This window comes from Rhincodon typus, chromosome 2 (genome assembly GCF_021869965.1).
Source record: "Rhincodon typus isolate 14 chromosome 2, sRhiTyp1.1, whole genome shotgun sequence".
NCBI lineage: Eukaryota > Metazoa > Chordata > Chondrichthyes > Orectolobiformes > Rhincodontidae > Rhincodon > Rhincodon typus.
Window position 1 is genome coordinate 97,660,691 of NC_063333.1, and position 12,911 is coordinate 97,673,601.

The 12,911-nt window shown below is 36.5% G+C and overlaps 1 protein-coding gene across 3 annotated transcripts in view; it reads left to right on the top strand.

The window, feature by feature from the left end:
- The window catches only part of skap2 (src kinase associated phosphoprotein 2), a 259,416-nt gene that overhangs the window by 202,026 nt on the left and 44,479 nt on the right, over window positions 1–12,911 (top strand). For 2 of the 3 annotated variants that reach the window (XM_048613882.1, XM_048613874.1), the window contains exon 10: window positions 5,453–5,536. In XM_048613882.1, coding sequence (XP_048469839.1) covers window positions 5,453–5,536 — 84 coding nt within the window. The remainder of the gene's footprint in view (window positions 1–5,452; window positions 5,537–12,911) is intronic. The other variant, XM_048613889.1, reaches the window with a different exon arrangement.

The following is a 12,911-nucleotide window of genomic DNA, read 5'->3' on the forward strand; positions in this document are numbered from 1 at the left end:
ACCTTCCTTAACACTCACATGTCTCATGACTGCCTACAGTTGCTGCATGGTTCAGAGGGCCCAACTCCGTCCACCATTTCTTTCAAGCACTTTAAACTGGTGTGCTTCTGCTAGTTAGGGAAATTTCTTGATTAAGTTACTTGCCTCAGTAGCACAAATCCAACCAGTAATGAGGGGACGAGGATTCTGCCATTTATGACTGAGATGAGAGAATTTTTTCCACAATGTTGAATTTGTGGAAGACTGTAATTTAGAGAATGGTAGCTGTTCAGATGTTGAGTATATTCATGGCTGAGATTGTTAAATTTTTGAGGAGTGGATTCATGCAGGAAAATGGAGTTGAGGCTGAAGATCATTCGTGATCCTATTGAACGGAGGTGCAGGCTGAATACTGTATATCATTCACTCCAACTCTTATTTTTATGTTCATGGGTAACAGGAAATGGAAGAAGCTAAAAATAACAATGTGAGGGAGCACACGCTGCTCTTCTCTGGCCCATTTTACAATTCCATCCAATTCCATTGCAATTTGAAATATGCTGGCCAACTTATTACCTAAAATCTAAACAATTATTTGCAAAGATTAAAGCTCATCTTGCCACAATAGCAATGTTACATGGCTGGAACACTCGTAGCCAATAGCCATATTTGTGAAACCTATTTTTGTGCAAGTCCATCAATTGTTATCTCAGTATTTCAGGTTTATGTATCTGAACTCCTAAATGGCTCTTCATTTCTTCTGCTTTTAATGTCCATTTTCTTTCCTCATTCTTTTTCCCAAAACTTATCATCTATATTTTTTCTCACTAAATTTCATCAAATTTCTTATCAGATCATATCCTCCTGAAATGAGCCATCTTCAATTAGCCACAGCCCTAGCTTCATGTTGTCTAAATGTCTGCTATCTGACCATTAGGAACTAGGTCATACTGCTTAAATGTAGAAAGCCACAAGAAGAAAGGGCACAACATAAAAATCCTAATTATAACAGGGCAGTTTTGATTGTGACTTCTTCCATTTTTTTCCTCTTTGTTATTTCCTTGAATGGTAAATGAACTGTAAAAAAAAACAGGGAAGGCCACCAGGATCTTTCTGAAGTGTTATCTTATGAATCAAAATGATCTGTCAATTTTTATTTTCTGTTCTACTGTAGGGAAATAGCCAACTTAAGCACAAATGAAAGAAATTAGTATTGAAAAATACAGCTAATGCTGCTGTCACTACAGTCTATTCATATACATTTAGTCGTATCTTGTTTTCTGTTTTGTGGCTGTGATACACTTTAAAGATTCAGTGTGTTTACGATCAATAAGCTGATCATTCAGTACTTTTTCGAAGTTTAATGTTGTCCACTTTTGATTTTTATAGCACTTTTAATAGTTAAAATAATCAGCTATATTTGTGGTAATCAAATTGAACAATATTAATTCCAAATGTTTTTATGGCCTTGTAATCTTTGAAAATACCATCTACAATAAATTTTCTTATTATTTAATTACTTAAGTTACTTTGATGTTTTATGCATGTATTTACTACAGTAAAGCAGTAGTTTATATGTATTACTGATTAAAAATGACCCTTAGTTTTGCCACTTGAAAGCTATGTGATTAGAATGATAAGCCAACATTTGAACGGTTTTGATAGCAGCTGAATGGTGTGTACATACAAGCTGTTTGTTTGCCAGAACCTTCCAGATTTATCATTACTATGGAAACCACATAATGAATGCTTTACAACCATCTGTGTGGTTTGACTTTTCTTGCTGTGTTGCTGTGTTGTTTTTGTTTACTGTGGTTAAAATTCTGCGAATGACTTGTCAAATGTCAGTGTCAGTTGCTAACTGAACTTCATTAATCACAAAGGTGACAAGCTGTCAATCATCCAGACCAAGACATCATTGATTGTTATATGCAATGGCCAAGGGAGGAGTGCTGATGATCAAAATGCCTGTGTATTTTTATTGTTTTATAAATTACACTGCAAGTCCTAACAAATGACTATCATGTATTCAACATAATTGCATTCTGTATTAAAATTATCTTTGTAAAAATTGGTCTGTAGTGCTGTTCCCAAAAGACTGGGTGGGAGCACAAGTACTAGCCTAATTTGCAAGAATGCAATTTTCTTTTCAAAATCTGCATATCAATCTCTGAAAATGTGGAATTTCTTAACCAAAATGCTTGTGGGTCCATTCTACATGGGAAAGTCTGATCTCAATGGAAGAAAATATTGTAGGATGTATAATTGGAGTCTTCCTAGGATAGGGAGGAGGCAATAATTGGCCAGAATTTCCACTAAACTTTAATGCATGATGCCTGCTGCTGGCAAGTGAATGTGGTGCAACGACAGAATTAGATTTAGTTATGATGTCTCTTACAGTCCCATTGCCACTCATTGGGAACACAGATGTAAAAGCATCCACTTGGCTGAGATGCAGGAAGCCGTCTGGTGGATGTATAATAGAACTGTATAGTAAAATGTTAGCTGGGATTTATCCTTGGAAGACTTAAAGTTTCTAAAGGCTAATTGATGCTTGATTACCTCTCTGCCATAAAAGGACCCCGGCTCTGTTCAAAATTTTTTCTATTTAACCTATTTTTCCTAATCACCCTTTTCAGAGCACGTGGGACTTGAACATGGGCCTCCCAGTCCAGAGGTAGGGACACTACTACTGTGCCACAAGAGACCTTTGGGTCTGCTGTATTTTTCTGCACCACAAGAGCCCTAATTTTTTTTGTTTTTTTCCTTCTCCTATTTTTCTAATCTGCCTGTTCAGAGATGTTATTTACACGCCTCTTGAGCAGGTGGGTCCAAGGCCTCCTAGTCCAGGGCAGGGACACTCCCACTTTACCATAAGACAGCCTTTTAGCATATAACTTTTTTTTCTGTGGGGCCAAGGAGTGACCTTTATTTTTTTTCTCACCCCCAAAATGACCCATGGTAATCTTTATATATTATGAGACAGGAGGGAAAGACACTCTTGTGAATAAACTTTATTATGTATATTTTTCCACCACCGGGAAAATGTGTCGCCAATTGTGTATTAACAAGCAAAGCCTGTTAAAAGCAATGCTGATATCAAAAAAGTGAAGCGAGGGGTAGAGAGAGAAGGAGGGGGAATAAAGCACTCCATCCCCCACGGTGCGCATCTCTTTCTAAAGGAACCAGCGCATTGGTAGACATTGCATGCTCCCTCTCCAATGACACCCAGGCTCAAACATAACAACAGAGAGGGGCAGGCAGTCAGCAAAGATGACCCTCCCTACAGTCCACTGCCTGGACTTATTTATTGGCAGCCTGACCAGGCCCAGGATCAGACTCACAAGAAGGCCCTCCAATCTGCCTGCACTTCTCTGCACTGGGTGCCCAAAGGTTAGTAACATTGGGCTGAAGTGCGACCACAAACACCACAACAGGTTTGTTTCAAATAATTAAAAAAGAAGTCCAAAACTGGGATATATCTTTGGAAGACTTGAAGTTTCAAAAGGCTGATTGATGCTTACTGATGTGACTAGCTGCATTAAAATAAATGCTGCAAGGATCTTTAGGAAAATAATATTGTAAAACTAAGATATATGGAGAAAATATTTTTGGTGATGTTAGCATTTTTATTGCAGCAATTTCTTTAAACCAATTCCATGTCATTCCATGCTTCCCATGCCAACCCTCTTATGCCATACCCATCATATCACTTTCATCCTTCCCATATAATCCCAATGCCAACCCTATCTCCCATTCCTCTATCACATTTCATTTGACCGCATTCTCTTCCATGCCATTCCCTGTCTGTCCCTCCTGTAACATCCCCATTCTATGCTGTCATTTCCCACTTTGCTACTATCACCCATCATGCCTGCTGCAACCGCACTCTCTATTTCTTGTCTCACTATACCATGACCCTGTCCGCCAGTATTCATGATCCCATTCCAATTTTCCGTCTGCTGTTCCCACTTCATCTTTGTCAAGTGCCTAGTGACTGCATTCAGAAAATGACGATAGCTGAGGGGCAGAACACAGTGAGCAATGCTGAGAAGTGAAAAGAGCTGATGCCTGCTGACACCAGAGAATGTCAAGTATGGGCCATAACTGGAGCCAGAGCTTAGAAGCTGCAAGTCAATAATCGAGATCAAAGAGCAGGAGCTCTCGATCCCATAATCGGGGCCAAAGACCAAGAGGTGCTGCCTTATAACTTGGGTGTGAAAGCAGGTGCCAGGTGCCAGAGAGTGGAGGCCAGGGGCAAAAAACTGAGACGTGTGTGTATAGCTCTGCCTACAAGTCAAGCCATTGACTAATCAGAAATTTTAGATAGATAAAAACTGTTTTTATACTTTGTTTTTCATGTACCCCTCAACAACATTGTTTCAAACACCTCACCGTTGAAAGATTACGAAAGCAACCTTATGAAGTTTAAATGTTCTGAAAATGAAATTTTGACAGTGATTGATATGTCATCATTCTCCATAAATGATGAAAAATCAGTAAATTATCTATTAGGTCAAAAAATACTTAATTTTTGTTTCTTTGTTATATATCAGAAATGTTATCCTGGGGTAAAGGTTCTGCAGTTGCTTTGAAATTGTTAATTTATTGTCTGTATTTTTTCATGATGCATATGATTTTTATACTTATCAACCTATGCCCAAGTATTTATTTAAAATGACAGATGATGAAAGTTCAGTTATGAAAATGTTTTCTAAAATCGTCTCAACAACAGTGTTTTCTGTAGACATTTAAAAGTAACTTCATCCTTTACAGCCATCTATATTTTACAGTGGAAATTTTAGTCTACTAGGGTATAGGGGATATAAGTGTAGGCATTTACTGAATATGCAGAATGTAATATGTTGATACAATAACTTTTATGTGCTCCACTTTATGCAATTCATAATAAATATTCACTTTGTTTTAAATGATTGGATAAACTGATTTTCCTGTGTTTAAAGAATTAAATTACAATTTTTGATGTTATAGTATGGACTTCAATTTGCTCACAAGATTAGCTGCAAATCGGATTGTCAGGAATTAGGATTTTAGGTTGTATTGTAATTTTCAACTGCTGGGCTAATATCTTCTGAATGTGCATTTTTAATAACATTAGTCGCTGTTTTGTACTATAATGTATTCTTTTCCATTTAGAATAAAACATTTATACCATGCTCTTCAGATGAGGTCATGTTATGAGTCATTCAAACTTGGTTAGATTTCCTTTTTACTGAGCTTGTCTCAACTTATACTGAGCTACTGCTTTGTTTTTGATCGGGTATTTCATCAACAACAAGCATTGATTCAATTAACAGCCACTTTTAAGCAGGAGGGTCTCCTTCACTATGGTGGATAATCAGGTTCCTCTGAGTGATTTTTTTCATGAACATAAATTATACACTATTTATGACGGTTATTTACTTTTCTCTTCACCACATCCCTCCCCCCTCCCCCCTACACATGCATACAGAAGAAGAGAATGATTTCCAACAATGTCTATCACAATTCGATGAAACTGAAAAGAAGCAGCAACAGAATGGTGGGAGTAGAGCAGGTACAGTGATTGAAACTATTTTTGAATAGGCCAACATATTTCTGCCATTAATTGCTAGAAGGTGTTCCAGGTGGCTTACGTTTTACTTGTCTATTTCTTCAAGTAGATGGTGGAGTAACCACATTGGAATGAAATGAATAAAATTCAATTTGGAGCAAGACCGTTTTCCTATCATTTATGTCACTTGATTACTTTGTTTGAGATTGAGCGTTATTTTCCTTCAGATACTCACTTTACCCCATGAGCAGTTGAATAATGCATGTTTGTATAAACTCGCTACCTAGGACACATGCTTATAGACTTGACATCAAGAATTAACTTATTTCACTCTTTTCTATAGTTCCCTCATGTATCACGTTTCACTACATACAGTGACATCAAGCTGTTCAACTGGGGAGAACACCCAGCCAAACATAACTCTGTCATCACCTGCTGGCTGCACAGTTGCTGTTTCCACAATGGCAACTGTACAGTTTAAAAAAACCCAAAATACTACAGATGTTTAAAATCAAAAATGAAAGCCGAAAATGCTGGAAATATTCAGCAGATCAGGCAGCATTTGTACAGAAAGAAACAGTTAACACTTCAAGTTGGTGTTTCAGATTGTGATAAAAGATCATTGAGACCTTAACTGTTTTTGTCTCTTCCTGCAGAGCAGCTTGACTTTTTCAGCATTTTCTGTTTTTATGACACTGTATAATGCTTAGGAATAGAAATCCTGATTGCTGGTTCCCCGGCTGGTTACTAATAATTTGGTGTGGTAACATTTACTTGGAATCTTGCTCAAGCTCTCTAGTTTTGTAATTAATTTGTATTATAGTGTGTTAGGCCACTGGTATGTGTTCATTTTCCTCTTTTAAAGTGCTACCTCAAAATGAGGGAGTCCTTTCAGGTTAAAGTTCTTGCCAACCCACTTTATTACATTTTTTACATTTTAATGGAATTGTTTTAGAAGTTTACATTTTAAAAACGAGAAATACATATTCAAGTGAGAAAAGAGTATTGTGTTATTGCCAGGCGGTTTGTGCTGATTATGGTCCAAATGGCTCAATAGTAGGTAAGTTTCTTCCTTTCGTTTAAAAGCAATCTCCAAAAGTATATAAGATGTGCATTTTTTTAATTTTCATGTTTTATTTGTGATGTATTGTATTTGATGATATTTGTTGAATAGATAATTCAAGCATTTGAGGATTACTCCTTGACCATTTCATTGACGCAGAACAGTATAAATTTGGTATTTTGAAGCTTTTGATCCCCCCATATGACCAATTTTAAAAATATTTTGTTGATAAAATGTAAATTGGGGGTTCATAATCAGACAAATGAACTTTTAGAGAATCACATTCCTACCAAAGACCGTGCTTGAGAAAGTAAATTACGTTTATTGTTTTGACCATTTTTAACAATCAAATTAGTTTGAGGAGTAATAGTTTATAGATTCAAACTACAAAGCAATCTATATCTCGTTTCCCCCAAAATGTAAGCAGCACAGAGCCTCCATGCATGGTATGCAAAATTTCTCTTAAAAGTAATTATCCTTCTTCCAATCGTCACTTTCTACAGCAACCCCTGTGGGAAGATGAGGAACTAGTCTGGCTTTTTATCCAATTTTATGTACTTATGTGGCAGGAGCAAAGCTCGTACATATTGATTAGTGTATGTGGGGGCCACTTGAGAAGGATTTATAAAATAAGCCAATTTAGTTGTGCCTGAATTACTTTGTAATGACTCAATTACCTTTTATTTCTGTGCAAAAGAGATTTAGGTGAATAAATTAGCAAATCATCATTGGGGAAGTGTCACCATTAAAAGACAGTTTATAGATGTAATACACAGTTGCTGTCACACCTTTAGGATTGTAATATAGACATCTGTGTATACTTTGTGGTTTAGTGAAACAGACTTCTGTCATTCAGAGTCTGACATGGGCCCTAGATTTACCCTAGGGACCAGCAATGTAGATGTCTCTGAAAAGGTCAACTTGACACAGGCTCTGATGATCGACCCACTGCTCTGTCTGCTTTGATAAAAATCAGATAAACTTAAGACTGCTAATTGATCTGCAGCCCACTTAAATGTTGGCCATGCATATCTTCATTGCATATGATTAGTGTAGAAAGCAAATGAAGACTTGCTGCTTAAATGTGAAATGCTGGTGACACACAGAATAAAAATCAGAACAGGACATACCTGGATTGGGAGAAGTTGGGTTATATATCATCTGCTTCAGTTTTGCATAAATGCCTCTGAACTAATTGTTAATGTAGGTTACAAACAGCCACTATAGTTCAGTTGGATCAAGAAAGTATGACCTCGCACAGTTGTATTTAATTTCTAGCAGGGTTGACAATATACTACATCATGAGCTCAAGCTCACTGAATTTGCTAGAACAACTCCAAGACACACAATGTAGGGTAGATCTGCTTTTTACCAGAAATTTACACCTCTGCACAACTAAATGAGGCTTTGCAATTGTATCTATAATGTGTTCTGCAAGGAAGTGCAGTCAGGGTTACCTTCCTCCTCATGTACACCAAATATATCACTGCTTTAGTGCTGTCAAACAAAGAATGGGTGGACAGGCAGTATGTGCTCAGGAAGTTACTTTTTAGATCCTTTCCTATTATGGCATATGGAGAGGAAACAGAACTCACTTTGAGGAGTGCCCGCAGAGGAAGTTAGAAGCAAGTTGCTGTTAGATTTTGGATTACACATAAGCTTCACATAAAGGAAGTGGTCAGTGGGTCAACTGATGGCAGTATGTGAGGATAACCAGAAGACGCAGCAAGTGGTTACTCATCTTAGTTTGAGAGTATTTTTTAAAAGTTATCCCTATTGTCTCTTGCTGTATGGTGTCCATGTGCCAGAAATTTAGTTCGCTCCCTGAAATTCTCTAAGTGTTGACATAGTACTCGATATAAACAATTGAGACGATGCTGCTGTTCACTAATGACCTTTGCCCTTATCTAACTAGTTAACTGTGTAACCCTAGAAGTTCGGTTGCCATGCAGATCAGAAAGTAGACAAGGGTATTTCTTTCTTGCTGAGCATCCTTTAATATGAACTTCTGACCTTGCTGAAGAATGTCAGATATTTTCAGTCCCACTTAGCCTTACAGAGAAGAAACCATTGTCTACGTAAACTGCTGGAAGTTTTTAAAGTGCAAATAAAATATTTGCAGTTATCATGGTTTATGTTTCATCAGTACTGCCTACTTGTACCAAACTACTAGCATTTTAAATGTTGGTCATTTTTGATTCATGAATGAAAGTTTCCTCTTTTAAAAAAAATGTTATTACTGTCATTCATTGAGGAAGCTTTCCTAACTTTATTGTTTTAAATGTAGACGTGTAAAAGAAAAAGAGAAAGTTTGAACATCAGAGCATTTTCAATGGAATTTTATATTTTCTCCTTTTCTTCGGGTTTTGGTCTGCTCATACCCTCGCAACTAAACTGATCGTATATGATTATGTCCCACCTGATTCCTTTTTACCGTTACCCCCACTTCTGAATTCACCCTCCTCCAAATTTCACAACTCAACATCTTGGCAGGGATAAGGTGGTGGTTGCAGGTCAGTGGTTCCTGAGGAAGTGTTGAGGGAAAGCAAATACAGGTTAAAGGTGTTAAAAAGAGGTTCTTGCATATCAGGATGTGGAATGGACTGCCTCCATCTTGTGTGCAATGTTCTGCATAGACCCATGACATCTCTGGCCGGCGCTAGACTGATCCCCAGTAAACCTCCCACTGTTAGGAACTTCAGCTGACAGAGGCTACCTCAACATTTTTTTATTCATTCTTGGGATGAGGGCATCGCTAGTTAAGCCAGCATTTGTTGCCCATCCCTAATTACCCAGGAGTCAGTTAAAAGTCAACCACATTGTTGTGGTCCTGGAGTCACGTGTAGGTAAGGATGGAAGTTTCCCTCCCTAAAGGACATTAGTAAACCAGATGGAATTTTCCAACAATCAACAATGGATTTGCCATCAACATTAGACTCTTAATTCCAGGTTTTTATTGAATTGAAATTTCACTATCTGCTGTGGTGTGATTCAAACTCGGGTCCTGGGAACATTAACTAGGTCTCTGGATTAACACACCAGTGATAGTACCACTAGGCCATTGCCTCCCCTGGAAGCTGCTGGAATGAGTTTGTGAAATGATCACCAGCATGTGCCCTGATTCTACACATGAACTCTCAGAAACCTGCGATAATGTAACTGCTATGACTGACATCCTTTGATTGTTATTGCACTTCACATGTGGAGGGACTGGTTAACACTGTTGGCTTTGCCCTTCTCAGCCTTTGGTCATGACCTGCAGTAGAGCACACCAGGAGTAGTAATTTTAAAAACTTTCTCTCATGATTTATATTTTTATTGTATCAAATATGAATTTCTTCACATCTTTGAGCCAGACAGATCTATCCCCACATACACTTTGAATTTTAAAAACTGACCTCTAAACCTAGTATTTTTTAAATGAAAGCACAATAGATTATAACTTCATGTCGGGCTATAGCATGAAACAATAGTGAGATGGAGTTTCCTGGAAGAACCATAAAGAGGAGAAAATTAGGCAGCAAGACAATTTTTTACAATCTTCCCAAAACAGATTTTTATCCAAGTGCCTTTAAAATATGATCTAACGTTCAGAATAGACAAGAGGATGACAAGGGAAAATAATAAGACAATTATTAAAATCATTTTGTTTTTGGAAAAACGCATCTTAAAATAAAATCAAATGAAAAGCGTAAACATTTTAATTAGACATGAGTAAAGAAAGAAACATGAAAGAAACAACAGAACCTATTTAAAATGCTTGTTTTGATTATATAGAATTAATGTTACAGTACAAGAGAGAGTCCTGAGATTTGTGTGGCTTTATTTCAGTAATGCTGTTTCTTTAAGTGTCTGTGGACTAAAAGCTTAAAAACAGTTACCATGTAGAAGTGAGACCTAACTTGTTTTTGTCTTTTTCTGCATAAAGAAAATTTTAGATTATTTTTAAACCAAAATAGTTTTTCCTTTGAGCGTACATGTATTTTTAAATGAGTACCAAACGGTTACTTAATCTACACCAGAATGTCAGCTAGCCTTACTAAATACTCATCTGTTCAAACACCATACTTTCATTAATATTTTGTATACACGATATCAAATTGAAGTGAGGCAGAATTTGATATCCAGTGCATTCAGACAATATCAATTTACAATGGCAAACTCTTTGAAGCTGTTACAGTACTTGAGCGCATTTCAGACTATTTGTACCTGACTGATTCAAGTTCATTAGGGGGTCGATTTTTTTTCAATTAGCTAAGTAGCTGAGAATTTTTGTTTTAATCAGATGTTTGGATAAATTGGTCCACTTTGTGCAACTTGATCAGCTAACTTCAGAACAAATCTAGATTTACAACAGGACCCTGAGTACTCCGTACTGAGTTGCAGTGAGATGTAAGCAAGGAGAAACAGCATTTAGTGGTTTTATTACTACTAACACTTCTATAAAAAAAATCTACAAATAGGATATTTATCATTATTTTAAAGAAAACATAAAATAAGTTATACCTCATGGAGAGTGCATGAAAGTGAACATACCCTTTTTCAAACTAAATGACTATTAACGTTTAGGCATCAGTTCTTTACTTTGTAACAGTGAAAATTTATTAAGATAAGCTCTTGAACTATGTTGAGACTAATGGAGTACATGTGAAAATAAGACTTGCTTGAATAATTGAATTGCAAATTATTCTGCATTCTCGAATAGCAGTTTTATTGTCCCATAATGAGAGGCAAAACCAGTCTGAGGTCATGTGATCTGAAACAATTTTACAAATTTCCGAGATATGCACAGATAATCTGCTTAAATGTATAGTTGTGGCATGCATCATAATTAAGCAAGCAACTTGACCTGCTGGCTAGACATCACATTGCAGGTTGTGAGGTAAACTGCCACAGTTAATCAAACACAGCCCCAGAATTTGTTTGCTTACCAGTGTTACAGGGTAATCTAGAAAGTTCATAACCTTGCTAGCTTGGGATATTACAAAATGACCTATTCCTAGAAACATTAAAGCTTCCAACTGTTCAGCTTCAGTTAGTTCATCTGTAAAAGATCAAAAACGCTTTCGTTATAAAGCTATCGATCAGCAAATTATTGGTCAGTTTAAGAACCACAAGACAATATTAATGAATTTGAGATAAATGAATATTAAGATTCTTTCTGATGTCTTATGACAATGTTATTGTCTAACTGAGCTTTAGGTCTTCATGCATTCTCACAGCATGAGCATGTACCACAGTAATAACCAGCATTTTCAAAAAATTATGCAGTGAAGTGGGTTACTAAATAATTATTCGAAATAGAGATTAATCTTTTCCAAATTTAAATAATACCAAAAACAGTATTTAAGTATAGATGTTTTAACATTAAAGCTTATTATCTCTGGAGCTGGAGGTTGACAGCAGTAATAGGGTTGCCCTTGTTTATAAGTCTGTTTGTAAACACAGTTTCTCAAAGTAATGGAAGATTTTCAACAACATTTGTTGAGCAGGGTATAGCCCAATAAGAACTGATTAGCTTCAGGTAAAGATATGGATCGTGATTCAGATCCTACTTTATTTCAAAGGATCCACTAACATTGGGAAATATGGTGAATTGATACTTTATTAACAATGTTGCAGCTTTTTAAACTTTAGAATGTTGTTGATTGCTTCAGAATGGTTTGAATGGTCTGTATTACTTTGGTGAAATTTGTCACAGGTATCAAAATGTGCATAGTGTCTTCAGAATAGGTTGTAGATATGGTTGTGCGACTGCCAGATAGTTCACCACAAATCATCATTGAATGATGAATTCTGTGTAGTAATGCAGAATTAGAGTCCAATTTCCAACCAATCAGTACTCTTTCCTCATACAATATAAATATTGGATTTCCCCTTAAATTAGTATTTTTGCGAATTGTCCTGTTGAGAGCAAGATGGAAAGCTTCAACAAAATATCTCATTGAAATATTTATGCAATGGTTTTAGTACATAATCATTTATCAAATTAAACCTTATATGGATGTTCTGCCAAATAGATTGTGACCGTCCCTACTTTAGCAGATTGCATGCATGTTTGTTCTGTGCTGGTCCCTTAAATGTGTATGATATTGGTAGTTCTAACCCAACCTACCATAATACTTGAGACATATAAAATTATTTTCTCAATAAGTTGTGGCATAAATTTGTCTCTGAAAAATCAGAGATCACAACAACTTGTATTTCTATATCGCTTTTCATAAAACATTCTGATGAATTTCTCAGATAACACAGTGTGGAGCTGGAGGAACACAGCAGGCCAGGCAGCTTTAGAGGAGCAGGAAAGCTGACGTT